The following is an 11,758-nucleotide window of genomic DNA, read 5'->3' on the forward strand; positions in this document are numbered from 1 at the left end:
CATCTGTTTAAAACATGAATGTTAAAATTGCAATGATGCAGATGATCTATATATTAATATTTTACGTTTTTATTTACTTGATACTTTAGCTGCAGTACTCTGCCGCAATTGCCGTCAGTGTATCTGCAACCTGTTTTATCGAGTCAACTTCAACATATTCCAACTTTCCGTGTAGTCCAACGCCCTTGGGCCCCCAAAGCAGCACGGGAATACCGTGATCAGCCAACAACGCACAATCAGTCCAGTGTGGAGTTCCAATGACCACTGCCTCTTCGCCCAGGGTGTTTGTGACATGTTTGCAAACGAGTTTGGTGAATGGATGGTCGAGAGAGGCTTTGAACGGTGAGCGTTCAAAGGTTGCCCGAATGTCGTATTTGAAGTTGGGAATTCTTTCAACCAGGCCGTCGAGAATTTCTCGCAGTTGCTTTTCAACAGACTCTTTCGTTTCGCCGGGGATAATTCGCCGTTCGAGCTGAACTTGCGTAAAGGAGGGGTAGGATGAGATCTCCTCCCCGCCCTTGATGATGGAGGCATGTATACTTCCCGGTCCGAGAATGGGATCGCCGGCCTGCTGCGTAAGATGGGCTGCATGCTTATCCAGCTCAACGAGGAAGTATCCTGCTTTACAGATGGCGTCGATGCCAAGGTCATATCTCGATCCATGAGAGGCAAGGCCATGGATGTCTATTTCAAACCAGACGAAACCTTTGTGCGCGTACAAGATTTCCAAGCCGGTCGGCTCATTGACGAGAGCAGCATCGGCGGTCCAGCCTGCCTCCAACACCTGCTGCGTGCCGATACTAGCAAACTCCTCGTCTGCTACTCCCGCGAAGATGACGTCTCCTTTTAAGCGCTGCTTCTTCGCATTGGCGAGTGAGACCATTGCGGCCGCAACACCACACTTCATATCGGCAGCTCCACGGCCATAGAGCTTGCCATCTCGAATCTCGCCGCTGAGGGGATCGCCTTCATACTCTGTGATAGTTACGGTATCAGTGTGGCCGTTGAGCATCAGACTCTTACCGCCGCCAGATCCTCGAACGACGCCCACCACAGAAGGCCGCCCCGGTGTTGGCTCAATCCAGTGGGTCTCAATGTCCCGATGTTCCATCCAGGCGGTAATGTAGCGGGCGATGGCCGTCTCTCCAGGGCCAGGGATAGATCCTAAGGAGGGGCTGGCTGAGTATATCCTGACCAAGGTTTGCGTCAACTCTATGGGGTCATTGCTTGCCACGTTATGCGGGACGGCATAATCTCTCGCGCCTTCTGTGCAAAGGATAACGATAACCGAGTCCTTGGTGAGGCCCAGTTTCTCTCTGTCAGAGGCCTCCAGCCTCCTCAAAGCGGCAATAGGGGCAGCACCGCAAGGCCCAACGGGTATGTTTTGAGAAGCCAAATATCCGCAGGCTTGATGAGCTTCAAAGTCCGAAATCGAGAGGCTAGCATCGACTCCGTGCTGAAGAATTGACCAGGAAATCGATGAAGGGGTCCCGCAATCCAGACCGGACATGATACTAGGCGCTTTTTCCGATATTGTCAAGGAGTCTCCGTGCGTGAGACTCTTCCAGAGGCTAGCTGAGGTGTCCGGCTCGACTGCCAAAACTGCGGTCTGTTTCCCCTGTTTATAATGCGTGACAACGGCCTGGGCAAAGGAACCGACTCCCACCGGGACCACGACGAGGTCAGGGGTAGTAGCCCCCAGCTGGCTATCAATCTCCAGCATCATGGTGCGGTAGCCGTCAACAATCCACTAATAAATGTTAGAGCGGGATTCATATTAAAAACTGGTATACTTGCCTGTGGAATCTGAACATAGTCCCCCGAAGCATAGTCCTGAACAACAATGGCGGTGCCATCTTGCGCAGCTGCCTCACGTGCATCAACTACAGCTTTGTCGTAGAAGCTATCCGAAACGACAACGCGAGCGCCTTCTGACTTGATCAGCTCGATGGTAGCCTTGTGCATGCACCCGGGTACGTGGATCTGGGCCGGGACACCCAGGATGGACGCCATGCGAGCCACAGCCCGTCCATGGTTTCCATCGGTGGCTGCGTATAAGGAGACGCTGGTGGTTGATAGAGCTTCTTTAATAGAGTCCAGGGGGGAGTCTAGAGGAAGGTTGAGTTTCTGGGCGATGGCTCGAAATGTGCCCCATGAAGCTCCCAGGATCTTGAAGGAAGGGAGTCCCAGTCTGCATGTCTCGTCCTTGAGGTGGATGGCACGGACGCCGAGTTCCTTGGCCAGGTCCTCAAGAGGAACTAGCTTGGTTGGCTTATATTGCGGCAGCTGCTGGTGGAATTGATAGGCCAGATCTGGGGAATCCGTCACCGGTGCCGTCCATGATTTGGCAGCGGGATTGAAGAAGACGGGACGGCGTTCAGCACGAGTCATGGCTGATGCGGAAAGTGAGAGTGGTGTGATTTACAAAGGGAGAAGAAGGGCGAGGGATGGATAGGAATGAAGAGGAAGATGATGTGATGATGGCGTGCAATTCGGAAAAAGGAAAAAGGGTAATAGAAAAAGCAACGAAAGAGAAGCTGATTAGCGGATGGGGAGAAGAGGCCGAGGGGAGCCGCCTCCCTTTTAACTTGTAGGCATATAGTAGGTCCTATCGTGCTTGACTCGCCGGTTTGTGTGGTTTGCCATCCCTGGAGCGATCTCTAGGGGCATGTATGGCGCAGAAAGCCAATCTCCATTTGCATCCCATCTCCATAGCCAATACCCGGACTATTTTTTGCGCTGGCCTCTGCTTCTATCCAAGAAGCTTTTGGTGCGAGGCTTGGTGCGAAGCCAATGAGCGGCCGGTTTGATGCCAGCCACCACGCAAATCTGCAAGATTCGCCCAAGACGGTAAGTGCTGGAGACGCTGTGAGCGGGCGGGAAAGCATCCGGTGCATTGGTCGATTTTTGCTTCTCCTCCTGGCCTTGTTTCTCCTCCTGTTGTTTGCTGATGCTGCTGTGATTCTTTCCTCTTTGGGCGGGTCTATGCCTCATCATCTGCATCATGTACCGGGTACATGTACTGTGCATATGCGCTGATAATCTTGGGCTGCCCCTCTTTGGCTGCGGCAGAAGGCGCTTTTCCTTGGATATGCCCACTGTAAGGCGCTGTAAGATGGACGCTATAATGCACTGATACGGAGCACGCTTGAGGCCTCTCGATTTCGTGTTGATACATGCACGATGCTGCAGAGCGCCCTCTCAGCTTGAATCTGGACAGTAGCTGACTAATTCTGTACCAAACAAACAATACGCAGCTCGTATGGAATCTCTTGAGATGTCTTGATTGGAAATTGAAATTGCCTCCATCTCCTTAGTCTTATTTTGTTTTTGGAGGGCGCTGTTGCGGTTGATTTCAACCACCGTGTCTGTACTTTTGACGTAGCAGAGCATGTAGAAGAAGGCGTGCATGTATCTTGTAGGCGCATGCTCTCGCAGCGCAATGTGTTATTCATCATGCTCAGTCATCATGTCGCCATATGGATTAGTATTCAATAAATGCCAGAGCTCGAAAAGACGGACGAAGAATAGAGGTTGTACGTAGCATCTAGGCCATCTACACTGATGTTACAAATCTGCCCCAATTAGCTGTTGATAGAAGGCGCCGATAGTACGGCGAGTCGTACAGTCCATATCGCAATAGTCGCACTACAGATGGGCATATGGGCCTATATCAGAGGGCGCACGTGCTGGACCCCCGCTTACTTACATAGCAGAATGTACCCCGAGCGCTGCATCTGCCAAAAAGCGCCCTCCTGCTACGACCAAGCCTGAGCCATTGGGCATTCTTCACCCTCCAAGCGTGCGCCTTCTCCACGCGCCAAACGCAGTTCTGTGCTCGGACAGACGAGAGAGAAAAAAAGGACCCCCAAACGGAGACCCCAACAGCAGCTCCAGAAGGGCCCGCACCGAAGCGCCGAGACACCGCCTGCCGCCGTGCTGCTGGCGCACCAAAGGCGCTGTGAAGCTGGCCGTCGATCCATGTCCCGGCGTGGCGATTGGGCGCTGGCCGTGGCACGAGAGCCTGTTGCAGAGCCTGTTCCAGATCCTGCAAGGGCAGCAGCAAGATTCGCCATCGTGTAAGCGCAATTGACGCATCGACTCGCCGCAGACCCAAGGCGCGTTTGCCGTCGTGAGACATCGAGGAGGCGAGTCAAGGGCGCTGACGGAGCACTGTGCGCTGATCTGGGGCCAGCAACTGCTGCAAATTCCGAGAGTGCGCTGGCTGTGGGCAGCGAGATGGATCCCGGCGTGGACGATGGCGTGCTGGTTTTTGCGGCCGACGAGATCGGAGGCCGGAGTAACGCCGGCAATGTCGCGCCGATGGACGCCTTTCACCAGCCTCATCTCCAGCCTCATTTCCAGCCCCAGCCCCAGCCTCAGCCTCACGCCGCCTTGCCGCTCCAGCCAGACTCGGAGCCGCTGCCGTTCCAGCATCAGCATCAGCTTCAGCTTCAGCAGCATCCACCACAGGCCTCAGCCCAGCACCCGCGCCAGCTGCAGACGGCCGAGTCCATGGACCAGTTTGGGCCCTCCTTCTTCGCCGTCTCCGATCCCTACGCCGGCAGCCCCTACAGCCCTGTCGGAAGAGGCCCCGGATTCCCCGCCGACTACCAGTATGAGCTCGGTCCCGCAATCGGCCCCGGCCATGGCCATGGGCTCCTCCTCGGCGATGGCTCCAGCTCTCCCTTTGACGGCACCGCACCGCTGCAGTTTGCCGTTGAAGACACTGTGAATAGCGTCACCGACGGCTTCTGGGGATCCGGCCAGCAGGGAGCTGATACGCACCAGCTGCTGCAACAGACATCGCAGGGGGACGATATCGCCAAGAGCCTCCACATCAACGCCATCGACGAGTTCTTCATCAAAAACGGTGCTCATCGCCCTCCCGTTCCCTGCAACTACTGTCGACGACTGCGGCTCCAGTGCCTCATCCTCCAGACCACGTCTGCAAATCCAAATCCCATCAGCTCGTGCTCCGCCTGCGTGGCCCTCTACCGTGACTGCAGTCTTGCTGAGCGCGGCAAAAGAGAAGCCTCCGCTTACGAGACTACACTCCCCGTCATTGGCCATCTACATGGGGTCAACGAAGAGGGAGACGGTGCTACTGCCATCGAAGGGACGAGACAATGGCGAATCGAGCGAGGTGCTGGCCCGGTTGCTACTCGCTCTTCGTCCATTGTCTCGTACAAGAGAAACAGCACTCGGTCCGTCAAGAAGACTCGCGTGCTGAGGAACTGGTTCGCCACGCATCAGGAGCACCCGTACCCATCCGAAGACGAAAAATCCGTCCTTGCCGAGCAGAGCGGCCTGAGCAAGACTCAGGTTATTAATTGGTTCGCCAATGCTAGACGTCGACATCGGCTGACTGCGCAGTCGCACCAGAACAACAGTACCAAAGTCTTCCTGCAAGGATCTCCCATGCCCCAGACGCTGCTAACTGGCATGTCTCCGATGGAACGATGGAGACATTCGCCCCCAAACGAGGAACCCGTCTCGGCTTCGGATATCGAAAAGGCCATCTCCAATAGTCAGCTTGACGGCGGAGACGCACACAATTACAATTCCGATGGCAACTATGGCACCGATGGCGCCCCTTCCTCGGCCAGCAGCGAGTCTGCAATTTTCAACCACAACAACGTCGTCAACGGCTACGAGGCGTCGTCCAATTCAGGCTCGTCCGCTTTCTCCTTTTATCATTCCGATGATGCAGGTATATTCTCCCTATCCGCACAAAGCTCCCTCCATGGCGGCGATGGCGGCGATTTTATATCCGGCCTATCATCGACCGCGGTTCATACAGGAGCGGCAGCAGAGCGAGGCAAAGCGCTCATGTTTCAGTGCACCTTTTGTCTCCAAGGCTTCAAGAAAAAGTACGACTGGGTCCGCCATGAGAGATCTATTCACCTGCCTGGTCTCGATTCCTGGATCTGCAAAGTGCCTGTCCCCAAAGACCAGTCATTACTTGTTTGGCGCGTCAACCATGGCGAGCCAGAATGCATCTTTTGTGGGCAACAGTCGCCATCAGATGAACACGTCCAATCTCACGAGTTCCAGTCGTGTGCAGAACGCCCCGTGTCCGAGCGAACCTTTACTCGCAAAGATCACCTGTGGCAGCATCTGCACAAATTCCACCGCTGCCGGAAATGGGAAGGTTGGAAGCCTGACCTGCATCTATTGCAGCATCGGCAAGACAAGTTTGAGAGCGTTTGCGGTTTCTGTCAGCTCAAGACGTACAGCTGGGACGAAAGAGTCCAGCACTTGACATCCCACTTTCGGCGTGGCGTGACCATGGCAGAATGGAAGGCCAGCAGCGATGCCAACATGAGCAGCGGAGATGGTGGCCGTAGGCTGCTGTCGCACAGCGGTCCCATTACACCCCTCAGTGATGAGAGTGATCCTCCATTGCCCCTATTTGCAAATACGAAAACTTGACATTCACTTGGGCATTTCAACGTGACTCAAATTGGTACAAACAGTCTTGTCTAAACCTTGACATTTAGCCATCTTCTACCTTGCATAAGTAATTCACATATTCACTCACATCATGTCATATAGAACTTGGGAAATTTTTGGAGTCATTCTTATATACATATACCCACTCATTAGTGCATATTAATAAACATAGATGAAATCTTCATTCTGCAAGTCCGTCACATCTTCAAACGCCTTGTCTCCAACATTCTCATCTCCCATATTGAGACCTTCCTCAGCATACTCACTACCATCCTTCTTCCTATCCATCATGCTCAGATCTTGAATGACTTCTGACTTGCCCAGCTCTCGCCGTCTCGCCGCTTGTCGTCTGTTGAGGATCTTGATCCAAAGCATGCCTATGACGATCAAAACTGCCAGCACCACAAAAAGTGCTAGGTTTGATCGTAGGCCGCGATCGTAGCGTGGCTTCTCATTAGGCTTGAACAGCTGCGGACCTATAATGTTGCCGACGCTCGCTCCGATGAAGAGCATGGCGGTGGTTACTTTTCGCTTCGTGTCGCCAGCAGTATTCTGCCCGGACCACGAGTAGATGAGAGGAGAAATGCCGGGGTATACAGAGATGATGTAGTATCCGACGAGGAGCACGGCTCGGTCGGAGGGCGCTCGGCCTGTGACGAGGAGGATGACGCAGCCTGCGATGGGGGGGAGGCAGAGGAACAGGAGGACGGCGGACTTCATGTGTATCTTGTCCGAGACCCAGGCGCCGCCGAGGGTGGAAATCATCTGCACGGCGCCAAAGGGGATGTTGAAGAGGATCGTGGTGAAGGAGTCGAAGCCAAAGGACTGGATGATGAGAGGGCCAAAGGTGGAAATGCCACCACTAGGGATGCTGTTGGAAATACAGTTGTTAGTGGCGTTGATAGCATGAGAGTAGATGTTTGGGGGGGGCTTACGAAATGGTGAGCATGAGGCAGAACCAGAGCCACGTCTTTGGATCGAGCATGGCTTCGCGGACATGGTCCCATTTCCAGACGCCGGAGCCAATGCCCATTTGGTTCATGCGGAGACGCTCAATGGCAATGACTTTTTCGTCTTCTTTGAGGAACTTGGCCTCCATTGGGGAATCAGGCATGAAGAAGCTGTGTGGGTGTAAGTAAGCTTTGCGTGAGAAGGGAAAACGTAGGGAGGAGGTTTGTATCAACGTACTACATGACTACTGAAAAGGCAACGGTGATGCAGCCGCAGAAGAGGAAGATGATTTGGTATGGGTGGAGAGTTGATTTTATGTGGCCGAGGCCGTATGTGAGAAGACTTCCGAGCTGTACCTCGTTAGAAAAGATTCAAACGTCTAATAGTTTGAAGATTCGTATCTTACCATATTGACAACTCCAAGCATAGCATACCAAGATGCGTTACGGGTTGTCTGCTCCTTTCGTCGGTACCACATTTGCACGACAGCAATAAACGTCGGAGCTGATTCGAAATATTAGTTTGAATATCAATAACCATCGTTTTTCTTTAGACTTACCAACAGATGCCTCAAACGCCCCCAACAACAGCCTCGCCGCCATCAACCCCCCAAAGCTCTTTGCCGCCGTCATCCCACACAGCACCGCCCCCCAGCAAAACACCATTGTTGCGCAAAACTTGCCCACTGGCAACTTGACCAGCGCGTACGCCACCAGCGGCTGGAAGACCAGCTGGGCGACGTACACCACGGAGCCCAGCCATGAAAACTGCTCGCCCTCGAGGTGCGTGTCGTCGATGAGGCCAAAGACGGAGGCGTACGAGAGGGTGGTCTTGTCTAGGGACTGGAGGCAGTAGACGAAGAGGACGATGGGGAGGATGTGGAGGTCGATCTTGCGGAGGATGCGGGCATTTTCGCTGGGGGTGACGACGATGGCGGAGTGGTTGGCTTGTTTGAGGAACTGGGCAGCTTTGTCTCTGCCTGTGACGGGGAGATTAGTGGGTTTGGGGACAGGAGTGATTTCGCTGGCGCTGTTCTTGGAGGCGTCTTGTGTGTGTGGAGTTTCGAGATGGATGATATCGGGGTTGTCCTTTTGAGTAGCCATCGTAATGGCCCCTTTCTGATCAATACAGTACAACGTTATAGAAGCCTATGAGTGCGGATGCGGCTGCAATCATTCATACTTTCACCGCTCCAGCTGAAGGTCATGCTCTATGATATTTATAAATGCTCACGTCTCACGCGTTTCTTTCCCCAGACTACATGAAAAGGGAAAGGCATCAGCCGTTTGAAGCGCCACCCAACCCCATGGGGGAAGCAAAGGGTCCTGGGAGGGTAGAATGCGGGGAAGGATTCGTGTTACTTGATAGGTTGGCCGGACTTGGCGAGTTTTGTCCGTCGGGATTGACCAGGCTTTCTCCGGGTTGAGTTGCCCCTCAGCGGACATTTTTACGTTTTCCCGCTTGATACATTTCTTACACGTAATGAGGATTCTAAGAAAAGTGAATATAGGTATTGAAACGTATGCTAATAATCGGTGGATGAAGAAGGCTGTAAGAAGGCAGGAAATAAGAACCGAAATCGGCCTTTATTCCCATACAGCTTGATCCACATCAGAGGGACTACCAGTAGTAATCTCCAGATACATACACGTGTAACACCAGCATATAAACAGCTTCCAGCCCGTCGTCCTTGACTTTGCAGATACTACTCGTTTTTGTCTCCTCTCATTCTTTTCTCATACATCAATTTGTTTTATCAAAGATCTCTGCTATTGTCTATCGTAACGATGCCCCAACAAGAGCGTGTCCCGTCGACATGGGTCGAGAGCACAGCTGGCTCAGGCAAGCTGCTGCAGCTTGATTCTACAGATTCTCAGCTTCCGTTCCAGTTCACAATCGATGCTCTACACCACAATGTATTTCGAACGACATTCACGTCCAAGACGCATCCTCTGCCTCCTCATCCGAGCGTGCCTCTGCCTGAAAAGCAAATAGACGCCGCTGTGAAAGCATCATCTACCAGCACCAAAAAGGAGATCAAAATCGGCCCAATTACGGTTACAGTTGACTGGACCGAATCCTCTCCCCCTGGTATCCGTTTTTTTGGAAGGCCACGAGAACGGGCCTCTCCATGAAGATCTGCCAAATCGCTCATACGTTGTCGACGGTGAAGGCATTGCCCATTACTCGCGCTACAACAGAGATACCCTGTACGTTGGCCTGGGCGAAAAGGCAGCGCCAATGAACTTGGCTGGGAGAAAGTTTGAGCTTTCGGCAACAGACAGTTTTGGATACGACGTTTATCGCACTGATCCTCTGTACAAAAACATTCCGCTGCTCATAAACGCGACGCCCAGTGGCTGCGTGGCTCTATTCTCAACCTCTCATGCGCGGGGCTCATATTCCATTGGAGCTGAGATGGACGGCATGTGGGGTCGTTACAAGGTGTATCGACAAGATTACGGTGGATTGGAAGAGTACATCATTGTTGGCAAAACCCTCAAGGACATTGTCACGACATACGCTGCTCTGGCTGGATATCCTCTGCTTGTGCCGAGATGGGCATTTGGCTACCTCTCGGGTGGCATGAAGTACTCCATGCTTGATGACCCGCCAGCGTCCGAGGCACTGCTTGACCTTGCACGGAAGATGAAGGAGCACGATATTCCCTGCTCGGCGTACCAAATGTCGTCTGGCTACACAGTGGCAGAACAGCCTCCGAAAACACGCAACGTGTTTACCTGGAATCGCCATCGATTCTCAGACCCAGAAGGCTTTATCAAGGAGTATCACAAACTCGGCATGAGACTCATAGCCAACGTCAAGCCATATGTCATCGCCACTCACCCAGAGTATGAGAAGCTCAAAGCAGCAAATGCATTATTCATCGATCCTCATACCAAAAAGACGGCGGTAACCCGGCTTTGGAGTGCTGGCGGTGGCGAAAGCGCCGAGGGCGGACACATTGATTTCACTTCTGCTGCTGGATTCAAGTGGTGGTATGAAGGCGTCAAGAAGCTGAGTCAGGAAGGCATTGACTGCATCTGGAACGACAACAACGAGTACACAGTCACTGATGACGGATGGATCTGTGCGCTAGATCAGCCTTCTCTAACGTTGAGAGACGAAGTTAAAGACAGGCCTCAGATTGGTCTATGGGGCCGGAGTCTGCACACGGAGCTTCATGGCAAAGCATCTCACGATGCCCTTGTGGATGTTAATCCTGATGTGCGGCCATTCGTGCTTACTCGTAGCGCTACAACTGGTACTATGCGATATGCCTGCAGCTCATGGAGCGGAGATAACACCACTAGCTGGGCCAGCATGAAGGGCTCCAATGCCCTTGCTCTTAATGCGGGCATGTCTTTGCTGCAGTGCTATGGTCATGATATTGGAGGGTTTGAGGGCCCTCAGCCATCTCCTGAGCTGCTTCTTCGATGGGTGCAGCTGGGCACCTACTCACAGCGCTTTGCCATCAACTGTTTCAAGACCATAAATGAGAACAGTATTGGAGATGTCATTGAGCCATGGATGTACCCTGAAATTACTCATCTGGTCCGGAAAGCGATTAAGCGAAGATATGCCATGATTCCATACATCTATTCTCTGATGCTAGAGAGCCACCAAACGGCTATTCCGCCACAAAGATGGACAGGTTGGGGCTATGAGAAGGACCCAGAAGTATGGACGGAGCTAATTACAGAAGGAGAGACGCAATACTGGCTTGGAGACTCGCTTTTGATCGGTGGCGTATATGAACCTGGTGCAACCCAAGCACGCGTATATCTCCCCAAGGCCTCCGATGACGATGAAGGCTACATTAATCTCAAGGCTCCCTATCAATACTTGGAAGCGGGACAATGGGCCACGATAGATGCCGAGTGGCACGGCGCCGGCATTCCAGTTCTCGCCAAGGTTGGAACGGCCATCCCGGTTGGTAAAGACGTGCAAGTTCTGTCTCCTGGCGAAAAGGAAAATGTCGCAGACCTTCCGCTAGACGACTATCGTGCAGTCGAGATCTTTCCTCCTCGTGAAGGGTCTAGTAGTACGAAGAAGTATAAGACGGTTTGGTATGAAGATGATGGTGTATCGGCTGTGGCAAAGAACAAGGTGTCCAAATATAGCATTGAATACTCCGTTGAAGGGTCGACAATCAAGGTTCAATTTTCTAGGGATGAGACTTCAGGATACGTGGCGCCATGGAAAGCGCCTGTTATTGTGCTCCCTCCCGGAGACTCGCGAGTGGTTATTTCAAGCGAAGGTTTACAGGTTCATGGACTGGGCGCGGATAACGAGGGAAAGAAGAGATTCCAGCTTGGTTAGTTTAGAAAAGAAAACAGATAGATTACAT

General features: G+C 52.8%; 4 protein-coding genes across 4 annotated transcripts; 2 read left to right on the plus strand and 2 right to left on the minus strand.

Moving 5' to 3' along the window:
• Nucleotides 1–9: 9 nt before the first annotated feature.
• On the minus strand, nt 10–2,589 carry TrAtP1_011903 (uncharacterized protein). The gene is made up of 2 exons (XM_014084932.2): nt 1,798–2,589; nt 10–1,750 (listed from the first exon to the last, which is right to left on the minus strand). Exons 1-2 carry the CDS (start codon nt 2,389–2,391, stop codon nt 86–88), a joined length of 2,259 nt encoding a protein of 752 aa, XP_013940407.2. The 5' UTR covers nt 2,392–2,589; the 3' UTR covers nt 10–85.
• Nucleotides 2,590–4,239: 1,650 nt separating this feature from the next.
• On the plus strand, nt 4,240–6,435 carry TrAtP1_011904 (uncharacterized protein; the record flags this gene model as incomplete). Its single annotated transcript, XM_014084933.2, has 1 exon — nt 4,240–6,435. The coding sequence occupies one exon, from the start codon at nt 4,240–4,242 to the stop codon at nt 6,433–6,435; it is 2,196 nt and encodes a 731-aa protein (XP_013940408.2).
• Nucleotides 6,436–6,615: 180 nt separating this feature from the next.
• TrAtP1_011905 (uncharacterized protein) lies at nt 6,616–8,510 on the minus strand (the record flags this gene model as incomplete). Its single annotated transcript, XM_014084934.2, has 5 exons — nt 6,616–7,327; nt 7,392–7,577; nt 7,645–7,757; nt 7,814–7,911; nt 7,967–8,510. 5 exons carry the CDS (start codon nt 8,508–8,510, stop codon nt 6,616–6,618), a joined length of 1,653 nt encoding a protein of 550 aa, XP_013940409.2.
• A 563-nt stretch (nt 8,511–9,073) lies between these two features.
• Nucleotides 9,074–11,745, plus strand: TrAtP1_011906 (uncharacterized protein). The gene has a single exon (XM_014084935.2). The coding sequence runs from the start codon at nt 9,649–9,651 to the stop codon at nt 11,728–11,730; it is 2,082 nt and encodes a 693-aa protein (XP_013940410.2). The 5' UTR covers nt 9,074–9,648; the 3' UTR covers nt 11,731–11,745.
• Nucleotides 11,746–11,758: the final 13 nt, after the last annotated feature.

This window comes from Trichoderma atroviride, chromosome 6 (genome assembly GCF_020647795.1).
Source record: "Trichoderma atroviride chromosome 6, complete sequence".
In the NCBI taxonomy this organism is placed as follows: Eukaryota; Fungi; Ascomycota; class Sordariomycetes; order Hypocreales; family Hypocreaceae; genus Trichoderma; species Trichoderma atroviride.

Bases quoted from the DNA above. Each gene is read 5' to 3' on its own strand.
- TrAtP1_011906 (XM_014084935.2), top strand. From the start codon at position 9,649: ATGAACTTGGCTGGGAGAAAGTTTGAGCTTTCGGCAACAGACAGTTTT.
- TrAtP1_011903 (XM_014084932.2), bottom strand. From the start codon at position 2,391: ATGACTCGTGCTGAACGCCGTCCCGTCTTCTTCAATCCCGCTGCCAAA. The intron at 1,751-1,797 runs GCAAGTATACCA...AACATTTATTAG, and splicing joins ACTATGTTCAGATTCCACAG to TGGATTGTTGACGGCTACCG.